The 11,598-nt window shown below is 41.2% G+C and overlaps 1 protein-coding gene across 1 annotated transcript in view; it reads left to right on the forward strand.

Moving 5' to 3' along the window:
- The first annotated feature begins 6,558 nt into the window (after positions 1 to 6,558).
- gpr158b (G protein-coupled receptor 158b) overlaps positions 6,559 to 11,598 on the forward strand; it is a 94,799-nt gene continuing 89,759 nt past the window's right edge. Inside the window, exon 1 of the mRNA XM_021612743.3 lies at positions 6,559 to 8,100. Coding sequence (XP_021468418.2) covers positions 7,229 to 8,100 — 872 coding nt within the window. The 5' untranslated portion in view covers positions 6,559 to 7,228. The remainder of the gene's footprint in view (positions 8,101 to 11,598) is intronic.

The following is an 11,598-nucleotide window of genomic DNA, read 5'->3' on the forward strand; positions in this document are numbered from 1 at the left end:
GGAATGCTGCGCCTTGCAGACCAGGCTCTCAATACCCCAGACTAGTGTAGCTGCTAGACAGGAGGTAGGGAGGATGGTCTCATGGTCAGATGATGTAGCAGCGGAATTATACAGGGGGAGAAGACGTCAGGCTTCACATTCTTGGACCCAGGGCGGTAGGAGATGGTAAAATGTAGTTGAGTGAATAACAGAGCCCAATGAGCCTGCCTTGAGTTGAAGCTTTTGGCGGTGCGGAGATACTCCAAATTCTTATGGTCGCCCCTTCAAGCCAGTGTCTCCACTCCTCCAGCGCCAACTTGATTGCCAGAAGTTCCTGATTTCCCACGTCATAGTTTCTCTCAGCAGAATGGAGATGATGAGAGAGGAAAGCGCAGGGATGCAGCTTTGGTCCTGGACAGAATGCTGGGACAGGACGGCCCCCACTCCAAAGTCTGAGGCGTGAAATGGTGCTTTAGATTGAGAAACGCCCGGGCAGCAGCTGGGGACCACATGAACTGAACCTTGGGGGAAATGAATGCAGAGAGGTGGGAGGCCAGGGTGCTGTAGCCCCGAATAAAGCGGCAGTAGAAATGTGCAAATGTCAGGAAAAGTTGCAGCTGCACTTTGGATGCGGGTTGGGGCCAAACCACCACCGCTCTCATCTTGTCAGGATCCATCTGAATGTTCCCTGCAGCGATGACGTATCCAAGAAAGGAGATAGTGGAACGATGGAACTCACATTTTTCCGCTTTAACAAACAGATGGTTCTCCAGGAGGAGCTGAAAGACTTGTCGGACAAGGATTTCGTCAAGATAGACAAACACAAACCGGTTCAACATGTCACGGAGCACATCGTTGACCAGGGCCTGGAACACTGTGGGTGCGTTGGTCAGACCAAACGGCATAACCAGGTACCCTACATAATGCTGTTGAGGCTACTGTAGACTTTTATTGCAAAACAGTGTTTTAATCAATTATTTGGTGACATGAATATATTTAGCATTGATTTATAAAAATGTTAATGTTTCACTATTTTTATGAGGATGAGGATGGCCCTCCCTTTATCCTGAGGAGGAGCCTCCATTGCACAAGAAGCACTTTACTCCTCATCCACTACAATAGGATAGGAAAAGCTTGTCTAAGCAACCCAATCGCTCACAATGTTTGAAAAGTATTTATGTGTGGTATACATACATCGTTATGAGCGACTGGGTTGTAGTCAGACCTACACATTTCTGATTATTCCATGCAAAACAATTGCCCACATTTAGCTCTATCATCAAAGTTATACTGAAAGTAACTGTATGCTTTTCATGATCAGTAAACATCAATTCATCATGTAATTTCAGATACATAGGGTAGCCTCTCAATATTGGCCACCATTAATTGAATATTTCAGTGATATAAAATAAAAGTAAACTATACCTGACATGTATGAGTGGTTTAGGTTAACTTCTTATCTTTTTTGGGCTCTGCCTGTCAAACAGCAGAAGGGTGCATTTGCTGTGGTACTGTTAGCTGATAATGTTTACTTTGTAAGCTACCGGTAGAAACTTTATACAGATGGATAAACATATGGTGAGTGGTAAGTAGACCTAATGTACTTTTTCTCCAACCAACGGAGGCCTACCTAGCGAAATTAGGTAACATGATCCCCTTTTCAACATTGTTTTTAATTATGATTGCTGCTGACAGACATGATTTAGGCTACATTGATTGATGGACCATGTCAAATTGGCTAGTTAGCTACAGTAATAACAGTTATCAATATGGCTAGTTAACAAGAAAACTTTCAGGGGATAAACTAGATGACAATATCTAAATATTGTTTTATTTGCATGCCATCTATAGTGGTGATGACAGTAGTACGACTGACAACTTCACCAGGAAGAGGACTAGCCGATGTCAAGCTCTTTCCAAAAGCCTAACCTCTGATGAAGCAAGCTAAATTATGTTGTTTGCTGAGCTAAATGTGTGCTGTTTTGCATGGAATAATTGGACATCTGTAGTTCTGACTATGCTCAGTAGGTGATGATATGAAAACCAAATAGTTATAACATTTATTTAGGGCTGACCCCAATTTGTCGACTGGTCGATTGTTTGGTCGTTAGGCTGTTGGTCAACCGAGATCTCAGTGAACTTATCCATTGCGGAGGCCTACACCTGCTCCTGTAAATGTTGAGTAAGGATGCGCACACAATGAAGTAGGCCTATAGGCTACCTGGCCTGTGCCCAAATGTACGCATATAAATGTACCCATTTCAGGATCTGATAGTATTTCTGATTGGCTTAACGCACGACCACTAATGACATGGAGCTTCTCAAAGTAGTGCTTTCTTCACCTCAAACAGCAAGCAAACAAAGTCTGTTTTCACATCCATTGAGAATTACAATAGTTCCTCAGTGTATTTGAAAAACCTTTCCAGCCCTCTCCCTTTCAATAAACACTCAGAGGTGAAAGGGAAAAATGTCATGCTCTGATCCAGTGGAAATGTCATAAAATAGGCTTCTTATCAGTGCTTGACTTGGAATGAAATAGGTTCTGGTACTCATTTTGGGTGCTGGTACTGTTTATATTTAGGTGCACGAGCCCCACAATACTTTTGAGCTAATATTCTATAAGGGGAACAGGAGCTCAAGCAGTAGAAAATCTGAGGTGCCGGCTGTCCAAGTCAAGCACTGATTATTATCCCTTGTGCAAATAGATGTTTCAAGTTCATTGCAGACAGGCAGGGGCGCAACTTTGGTTTTATTTTTTATCCAGTCTGATAAACACTCCAAACATCCTACCCGATCGCTCAGAGGTCGTCCACGTGGTCCTAAACCACACCGTTCCCTCCTGTTGTATCCAATTCCAATGATGAAACTGGGAGGGGGACAAAAATGCAATTTCAAAATGTCCTCCCCGTCCCCAGTGAAAGTTGCACCCCTGCAGACAGGCCATGTGTAGCCAATGTGATTTATAGAATATTTATTTTTATCAGGATATTTTCTACCTGCAGGCTGCAATGGTAGCCTAGTGGTTAGAGCATTGGGCCAGTAACCGAAAGGTTGACAAAGTAAAGCTGACAAAGTAAAAATATGTTGTTCTGCTCCTAAGAAACGCAGTTAACCCACTGTTCCCAGTGCGCCGAAGACGTGGATGTCGATTATGGCAGCCCCCCGCACCTCTCTGATTCAGAGGGGTTGGGTTAAATGCGGAAGACACATTTCTGTTGAATGCATTCAGTTGTGCAACTGACTAGGTATCCCCCTTTCCAAATGTTTTTATTTGTTGGCTTTATGTAGGCTATTTTTACAAAGTTGGCAATGGAAGTAACTTTTTAGGTTTTCATTTAGATTTGGATAGAATTTTGATTTACTACATGACAGTGATTTTGAGATGTTATTAAAAATAAAATTAAACTGTTTCACAAAAATGTGCATATGAAAACCATAACTGGCACGCAGATCTGTAAAAATGGTAAGATAAATTGGCATTTCACATGAGAAAGGTTGCTGACTCCTAGTGTAGGCTATTACCAGAAACTTCAGGAGAGTAATGGCATAATCTGCAAAAGCCAGCAGGAGGAGAATAGTTGGGTCAGGTTAAGGTTTTTGTCTTCTGGCTATTTAGATCTCTGGCACCCTCTTGAGGCATCAAACTGTAAGCTTAAAGCATCAGCCAAGATGCGGCCAGCTCTAGGAAGTGCCTTGGTATTCAGACCCCTTGACTTTTTCTGCATATTGTTAGGTTACAGCCTCATTCTAAAATTGATTCAAATGTTTTTTTCCTCATCAATCTACACACAATATACCATAATGACAAAGCAAAAACAGGTTTTTAGAAATGTTTGCTAATTTATTAAAAATAAAAACAGAAATAATACAAAAAGTATTCAGACCCTTTACTTAGTACTTTGTTGAAGCACCTTTGGCAGCAATTACAGCCTTGAGTCTTATTGGGTGTGATTCTACAAGCTTGACACCCCTGTATCTGAGGAGTTTCTCCCATTCTTCTCTGCAGATCCTCTCAAGCTCTGTCAAGTTGGATGGGGAGCGTTGCTGCACAGCTATTTTCAGGTCTCTCCAGAGATGTTCGATCAGGTTTAAGTCCGGGCTCTGGCTGGGCCACTCAAGGACATTCAGAGACTTGTCCAGAAGCCAGTCCTGCATTGTCTTGGCTGTGTGCTTAGGGTTGTTGTCCTGTTGGAAGGTGAACCTTCACCCCAGTCTGAGGTCCTGAGAGCTCTGGAGCAGGTTTTCATCAAGGATCTCTCTGTACTTTGATCCGTTCACCTTTGCCTCAATCCTGAGTAGTTTCTCAGTCCCTGCCGCTGAAAAACATACCCAAAGCATGATGCTGCCACGACCATGCTTCACTGTAGGGATGGTGCCAGGTTTCTTCCATACGTGAAGCTCAGCATTCAAGCCAAAGAGTTCAATCTTGGTTTTATGAGACCAGAGAATCTTGTTTCTCATGGTCTGAGAGTCTTTTGGTGCCTCTTGGCAAACTCCAAGTGGGCTGTCATGTTCCTTTTACTGACGAGTGGCTTCCGTTTTGCCACTCTACCATAAAAGCCTGATTGGTGGAGTGCTGCAGAGATGGCTGTCCTTCTGGAAGGTTCTCCCTTCTCCACAGAGGAACTCTAGAGCTCTGTCATATTGACCATCGGGTTCTTGGTCAGTTTGGCCAGGGGTCAACTCTAGGAAAGTCTTGGTGGTTCCAAACTGCTTCCATTTAAGACACAATCCTGTCTCAACTCTCTATGGACAATTGTCAACTGCGGGACTTTATATAGACAGGCCTTTCCATATCATGTTAAATCAATTGAATTTACCACATGTGGACTCCAATCAAGTTGTAGAAACATCTGAAGGATGATCAATGGAAACAGGATGCACCTGAGCTCAATTTCAAGTCTCATAGCAAATGATCTGAATACTTATGTAAATAAGGTATTTCTGTTTTTAATATTTTATACATTTGCAAAAAAAAAAAAAAAAATGTTTGTCAATATAGGGTATCGTGTGTAGATTGCTGTGGATTCTTTAAAAAAGGCTGTTATGTAACAAAATGTGGAAAGAGTCAATTTGTCTGAATACTTTCCGAAGGCACTGTAGTTTATTTTATTACAACACATATATGGAAAAGTACACGTTTAAAAATGTTGAGCAATCGATTGGTTCGAACAGACGACTTTCAGTCATCCAAGATAATATTTTGGGGGGAACAGCCCTACTTTAACAATCCCTTGAAAATGGCATATCTTTGGTTTTAGCAGAGCTAGGGGTCTTCTTGCCTCCCAGCAGCTAAATCTAACGTATTATGACATTTTATTGAAACATTCAATAAAATCTACTTCATGAAAAGGGGCATAGTATTTTCAATTAAAATGTTGAAAATAGTTGATTTAATGATTGAAGACATGGATTTTACAGGCAATCAGTTCCTACAGTGAGCGCCAGGGAACTAACCTCTGGTGGGCCAGATGGAGACCAGGACAACAACACAAGGTTCGTGGTTTAATGATGAAAAAAGCATTATAACAAAGTCTACTGTGTATAGTGTTCAATTTAACCCTGCCTCGTTTCAAATTCTACTGCCTTAAATAAAACTTACAAAAAATTATTGCAGAAGAGCACTGTAATCAGATGAGTAAATAATAGGTTTAATGACAGCAAATTAAAATACTTTTCTACATTGAAACCTGTCTGTCTGTGTTTTTATTTTATTTTCTATCCACTGCTTAAAATTGTGTGTGTGTGTGTGTGTAGAGTGAAATAGATATTTAAATACATTGGTAACTAGTCTTTATGTGGCCGATATGAAATGGCTAGCTAGTTAGCGGTGGTGCGCGCTAATAGTGGTTCAGTCAGTGACATCACTCGCTCTGAGACCTAGAAGTAGTTGTTCTCCTTGCTCTGCAAGGGCCTTGGCTTTTGTGACCCGATGGATAAAGATGCTTGGTGAGTGACTGTGGTTTATGTGTGCAGAGGGTCCCTGGTTCGAGCCCAGGTTGGGGCGAGGAGAGGGACGGAAGCATTTACATAATGCTCAATCCTGCTATAGTAGTTCACTAAACTACACAGTATGTTGTCCATTGAAGTTGTTGTCTCTGGCTCTTTTGATATCAGATCCAGAATGAATAATAACAAGGTTTGTGGTAGTTTGAAAGGGCTTGATCTACCTTAGGCCTGGAGTGTTTTGAATTCACATGACCGGAGAAGAAAAACACCAGCCCTGTAGTCACAGATGAAAAAGGAAGCTATCTATAATGATACTATTTTGTAATTGCCTACAAATAGGAGCCAGAGTTTTACCTGACTAGGTCATGAGATCAGGAAAATCCAGGCCCCAGAAAATATACACATTTTGCCACACCACTTTTGAACACCACTTTTGAACACTTTTGTCATACACCTGACATGCATTTTAGTAATGATAAAATAAAGATATCACTGTGGGAGATGACTGGCCAGTTATCAAGAAAAATAGAAAATTAATAAGGGTATATTTCATCACCTACAAAATCCCAATTAAAACCCTGCACGTTTCACTTTACTTGTCATGCATAAATCGGTCAACGTCCTTTCCCATACTGACAGGCTACTTTCAGCACAGAACAGCTCCTGCAGCTCGCTCTACCCATATTATACCACTTCACAAAGAGGATTGGCAGCAATAGCAGCCACACGCGTGTGTCTACGACACTTCAGGTGCCCTATGCGATATTGGAAGGGATGGGACTATGAAAGCAATTTGCTCGAGCCTCCAGTATTTCCTCTGTTTTCACGCTAATGCTCCTGCCTGCTCTAGGAGGATTGAAGTAGGCGGCTTGTGTTTTACCTCGCCCATGGCTCTGTGTAAAAGCGACTACCAGAGCTCACCGCTGCAATAACATAGCTGTTTATAATTAGCTGCTTGGAGTTGGGAAGGCGTCACGCCCAACTAAAAATGTCTGGGCAGTAAGAAAATTGGTTGACTGTGAAAACATCTGCCTGACACTCACTCGGTTGCAAAGCGTGAACGGCGGTTGGTGGAAGCAAGTGAAGTCGAGCATCTCTTTATCATGGACAAGTAGCCTAGAGGTTTTGGTAGAAGGCTATCTTTAAATGGCACCTTATGTTATAAAATAGGGAAGATACGAAGTAATCGCATAGTAGTTTAACATTAGCGTACACATTTAGTCGTTGCTCGAAAGGGGTTAGTTTTGGTTTTCAACAGAGCAAACGGATTCTTCACTGTGTCGGTAAAAGAAGTCAAAGTATGTGTTTTTTCCTTATTCAAATGCTTTTGCAAATGGGATTTGTTTTCGGATCCAATTATGGGTATGTAGAATGGTCGGATAACGACAAAGACGCAGAAATACGAGGAAAGAACCCTTCTATTTTCAGCACTCAAAATATCAACAAGGAATCACTGCACCATCCAACTTATAACCCAGGATCCGCCACGGAGCGCACGGTGGTGGCGCACAAAATCGAGGAGGACCTGCCTAGAGTGGTGACAGCTTTCCTGCACACTGGAGACTCTTCGGCTCTTGAACAAGTCAACTGTTCTCGGAGGTATGAGTTGAGTAGCCTCCGCGGTGGAACCAATGTGGCCTCTCATTATTCTCTCCATAGCGTGCTGGACACTATAGCGCACGCGACCAACTTCCTGAACATGATTTTACAAGCCAACAGGTCGCGAGAGTACAGCCTTCGGAGGGATATTCACTGGTACCACGCGCTGGTTCGGAGTATTCTTGAAGGGGACCCCAAAATTCACAAGGCAGTGGTTACATTCCATAATGATGCTCCAACACCGGGTCCTCACGTTTTCCTTCAAGCGACAAGAACTGACAGGGAAGTGGTCCTCCAGGACCTTTCCAACTCTGCTCACCACCGTCTCAAGAGCAGGAGCCCGGATTCTGAGTGGTTTAACGAGTTCAGGGACCGAAAGAAAATGCACAGTCAGAGAAGGGCGTCAGGCAGAGACGCCACAGCCACTCAAAATAGCTACATTCTGGACAAAAGTCAAATCAAGTGGTCTGCGCCTTACCTGGAATGCGAGCATGGGAATTTCGTACCACACTGGTTACTCACCTTGTCTGCGGGGTTCTATGGGTTGAAGACAAATTCCGCACCCGAGTTCAGGTGAGGCTAAGTCTGTCACTCGTGACTGTTTGTTTGAAAGTAACACATTCGGTTAAAATGTGCCGCATCTATTGTTTATTGATTGAAGAAATGGTAGGTAGGCCTAAATATAGTTTTTCTGGCCCTGAGTAGACAGCATTGCTGAACTGACCGCGCGCTTCCCGCGCTTTGAAGCAGGTGCATGGAAAAGGGCCCTCATAAATCCTTTCAACACAAACAGTAGGATAAAACTGCTTCCCCACAACAACGTTTTAAAGTTTACCTAGAGCATCTTATTACCATAGTAACTCTCGACCTATCCTCTATTCTGATGCTTGTGAATAGTTTTCACAGAGCTAGCCATTATTGAAAACAGCGTTTGGTCCTGCTGTGGTAGTCGAATCTTCAGTAGTTTATAATTGAGAAATCCAACCCTAACATAACCCATACTATTCCCTCCACTTTACAAATAATAGGTCCAGTGAATATGAAATAAAACTTACTCAGTGAATAACTATGAAAAAATGATTAGTCCCATCCAGTGATATGCACAGCAAGAGGGCAATACATTACATTGAGGATAGGATAGACATTGTGGGACGTTTGAGTAGCCTATAGTTGTCTTCCTGCTTGTCTGATGCTTGTGCAATCCAGAAATCAGCCCTAGTGGAAGGAACAGATGGCTTGATAGAATCTCAAAGACATTTAACATTATACTGTCTATGAACACTGTCTGTCAAAAACAGCTCATGTTTTTTTTGTAATGACACTGGAAGACTACACTTCCTTTTTATGTTTGCTGTAAAAACGTAAAACTGAAACAGTAGGCCTAATTAGTTTTACTTTGCTATCATAGCTTGCATGGTTCGAAAGACCTGGCTTTGTTGTATGTTTTTGTGCGATAGGTGTTTGAAAGTGTAGGTTAGTTAATTAGGAAACACAAAGTACTTCATATTTCAAGGCTCCAGTCCAAGTGTGTCCAAAAATAGATTTAGTCATGAATAAATTATAAAAGACATGCAGTACAATGGCAATCTGAAACCACTTTGAATTTCAAGTCCACTTTACTCCCACTTAAATTTCAGTGCTGCTGTGTCCACATAATAATTCCAGCATGGTAGTTTATCACTGAGCTTGATTTGTTTAGGCAGGACTACAGATCTTAATTTGAACCATTTCTCACAGCAGGAAAATAATCTTTCAGCAACAGGAAATGTGAATTATTATGTGTGTTATAACTAATATACATTTTTGTAGGGGTGATATATTTTTAGTTAGTCTGATATTTCTAAGTGGAAAATAAAAACTTTAGAAGTCTTTTTAAACCATGAATACACTACACGTTTGCATATCAAGTCGTGAAGGATAATTATCTGCGACAACAGAGTGATCAAATTAAGATAGTACATCTGTATGTAAGTTAGTCAGTTTTGTGCATTTCTTTAGCATAAATGCAAGATGATCTCAAAGCGGTTGCCTGAGCCGATCCCAAACAATTACCAAGCCCATATCATTAAGCAAGGGGCTCTGGTATGGAGTGCTGCAGGTACAGCAAAAGTTTAGCCTAGTTCTAATCAACCCCCACAACTGACTCTACTAATTTACAACACCAACTAAGCTGATGTATTAATATCAGTGATTGGCAAAATGTCACCTACCTGGCCTCCCAGGGATTCCATGACCAGGGTTGCCCACCCTTGCTCTAGTCCCTTGTTGAAACCTCTTCACAGATTAAAAAGGTTTTGATAGATCTCTGCAATAGGGTAGGAACTGTCATGATGCTTGCTCACACCGATCCAGACAATTCAGATCTGGAAGGGGATAAACAAAGACCTATGTGTTGAAAGGTATTATTTGGCATTGGACCATTGTTGATGTGTCTCCACCACAAATTTGATACATTAGCAGCCAGACAAAGACCCCTGCTGTTGCTGCTTAGCATAAAATCATAGCAATCAACTCGAGCTCAACCATAGAGGAGGCATTATCGACCTTGGAGCTGCTTTTAAGACTTTTCGGATTTCAAGTCCAATGTACTTGATTTTTAAAGTTCAGTCCTCTCTTTTTATGGCCACGAACACAACGTGACAGCCATTTTATGAGGACATTGGTATTAAGCCATCGGCAAGATGACCTTTAATTAGCTGCGAAAGTAACTGCTTCTACTGGTTTTTAAAGAGCTGGTTACTGTTCAAAATTTCAGAATGTCCTGAGGGCACATTAAAACTCAAGGCACATTAGAACTCAATTGACATTCCCACAAATGGATGTGGCATAGTCGTCTAGTGATTAGCAGCAGCAGCATGACTTTAAGAACAGGCCTGTGGATTTGGTTTTACAACTACAACCCCAACGTGTCGAGATCAAAGAAAATCCCACTGCACTGTCTCGTCTTTCTTCCTTTTTCTGAGAGTTTGTGGGCCAACTCTTTAGATGTACATCCAAAGCAATCTATTCACCCCAAGGATAAAAGAAACCAAGACGGATCATGTTTTTTTGTAAACCTAATCAAAATGTAAATGATGCCAGTGTGCTTTTTTTGGAGGATATGCAGAATGAGAACATTGGCTTTGAGCTTGAGGTATTGGTCCATGTCCTCAGAGGCGTCTCCTCTCTTTCCTCCCAGCTGGATACAGGTTCATTTAGATCTCTTTTTAAAAAAAATCAATTTAGTAAGCCTATAACACATTGGTTGAAAGATGATTTAATATAATCGCTGTTTGGGAATGGTTTGTTTGGATTAGACTGTTAGGCTAATCAAATATGGTTAAGTACTACTTAATTCATTTTTGGGGGTATCTTTACTATTTATATTTTGACAACTTTGACTTTTACTCCACTACATTCCTATAGAAAATAATATACTTTCTACTCCATCCAATTTCCTTGACACCCAAAAATACTTAAATTTTGAATGCTTAGCAGGACAGGAAAATTGTCCTGTTCACGTACTTATCAAGAGAAAATCCATGGTCATCCCTACTGCAACTGATCTGGCAGACTCATTAAACACAAATGTTATGTTTGTAAATTATGTCTGAGTGTGGCCCTCCCTGGCTATCCATACATTTAAAAAACAAGAAAATCATGCCGCCTGGTTTGCTTAATATAAGGAATTTGAAATTAGTAACACTTTTACTTTTACATTGGATACTTAAGTAAATTTTTGCAATTACATTTACTTTTGATACTTAAAAAGTATATTTAAAACCAAATACTTTTAGACTTTTACTCAAGTAGTATTTACTGGGTGACTTTCACTTTTATCTGGTCATTTTCTATTATGGCACAGTATCTGTGATTTTACTCAAGTATGACAATTGGGTACTTTTTCCACCACTGGTTATGTATGGCTGTATGGTTTTGTTTCTAGCAGAGTGACTTAAAAAGAAAATCCCTCCTGCTTGGTGGTTACCCCATGAGTCCTCACATTCTCACACACATTTTTTCTCACCTTCCTTCTCTCCCTCACTCCCTCCCACATGCACACAGATTATTCCGCTTATCAACACTTCCTCT

The sequence above is a fragment of the Oncorhynchus mykiss genome, chromosome 8 (assembly GCF_057628025.1).
Source record: "Oncorhynchus mykiss isolate SJ-2025 chromosome 8, ASM5762802v1, whole genome shotgun sequence".
NCBI classification, from domain to species: Eukaryota; Metazoa; Chordata; class Actinopteri; order Salmoniformes; family Salmonidae; genus Oncorhynchus; species Oncorhynchus mykiss.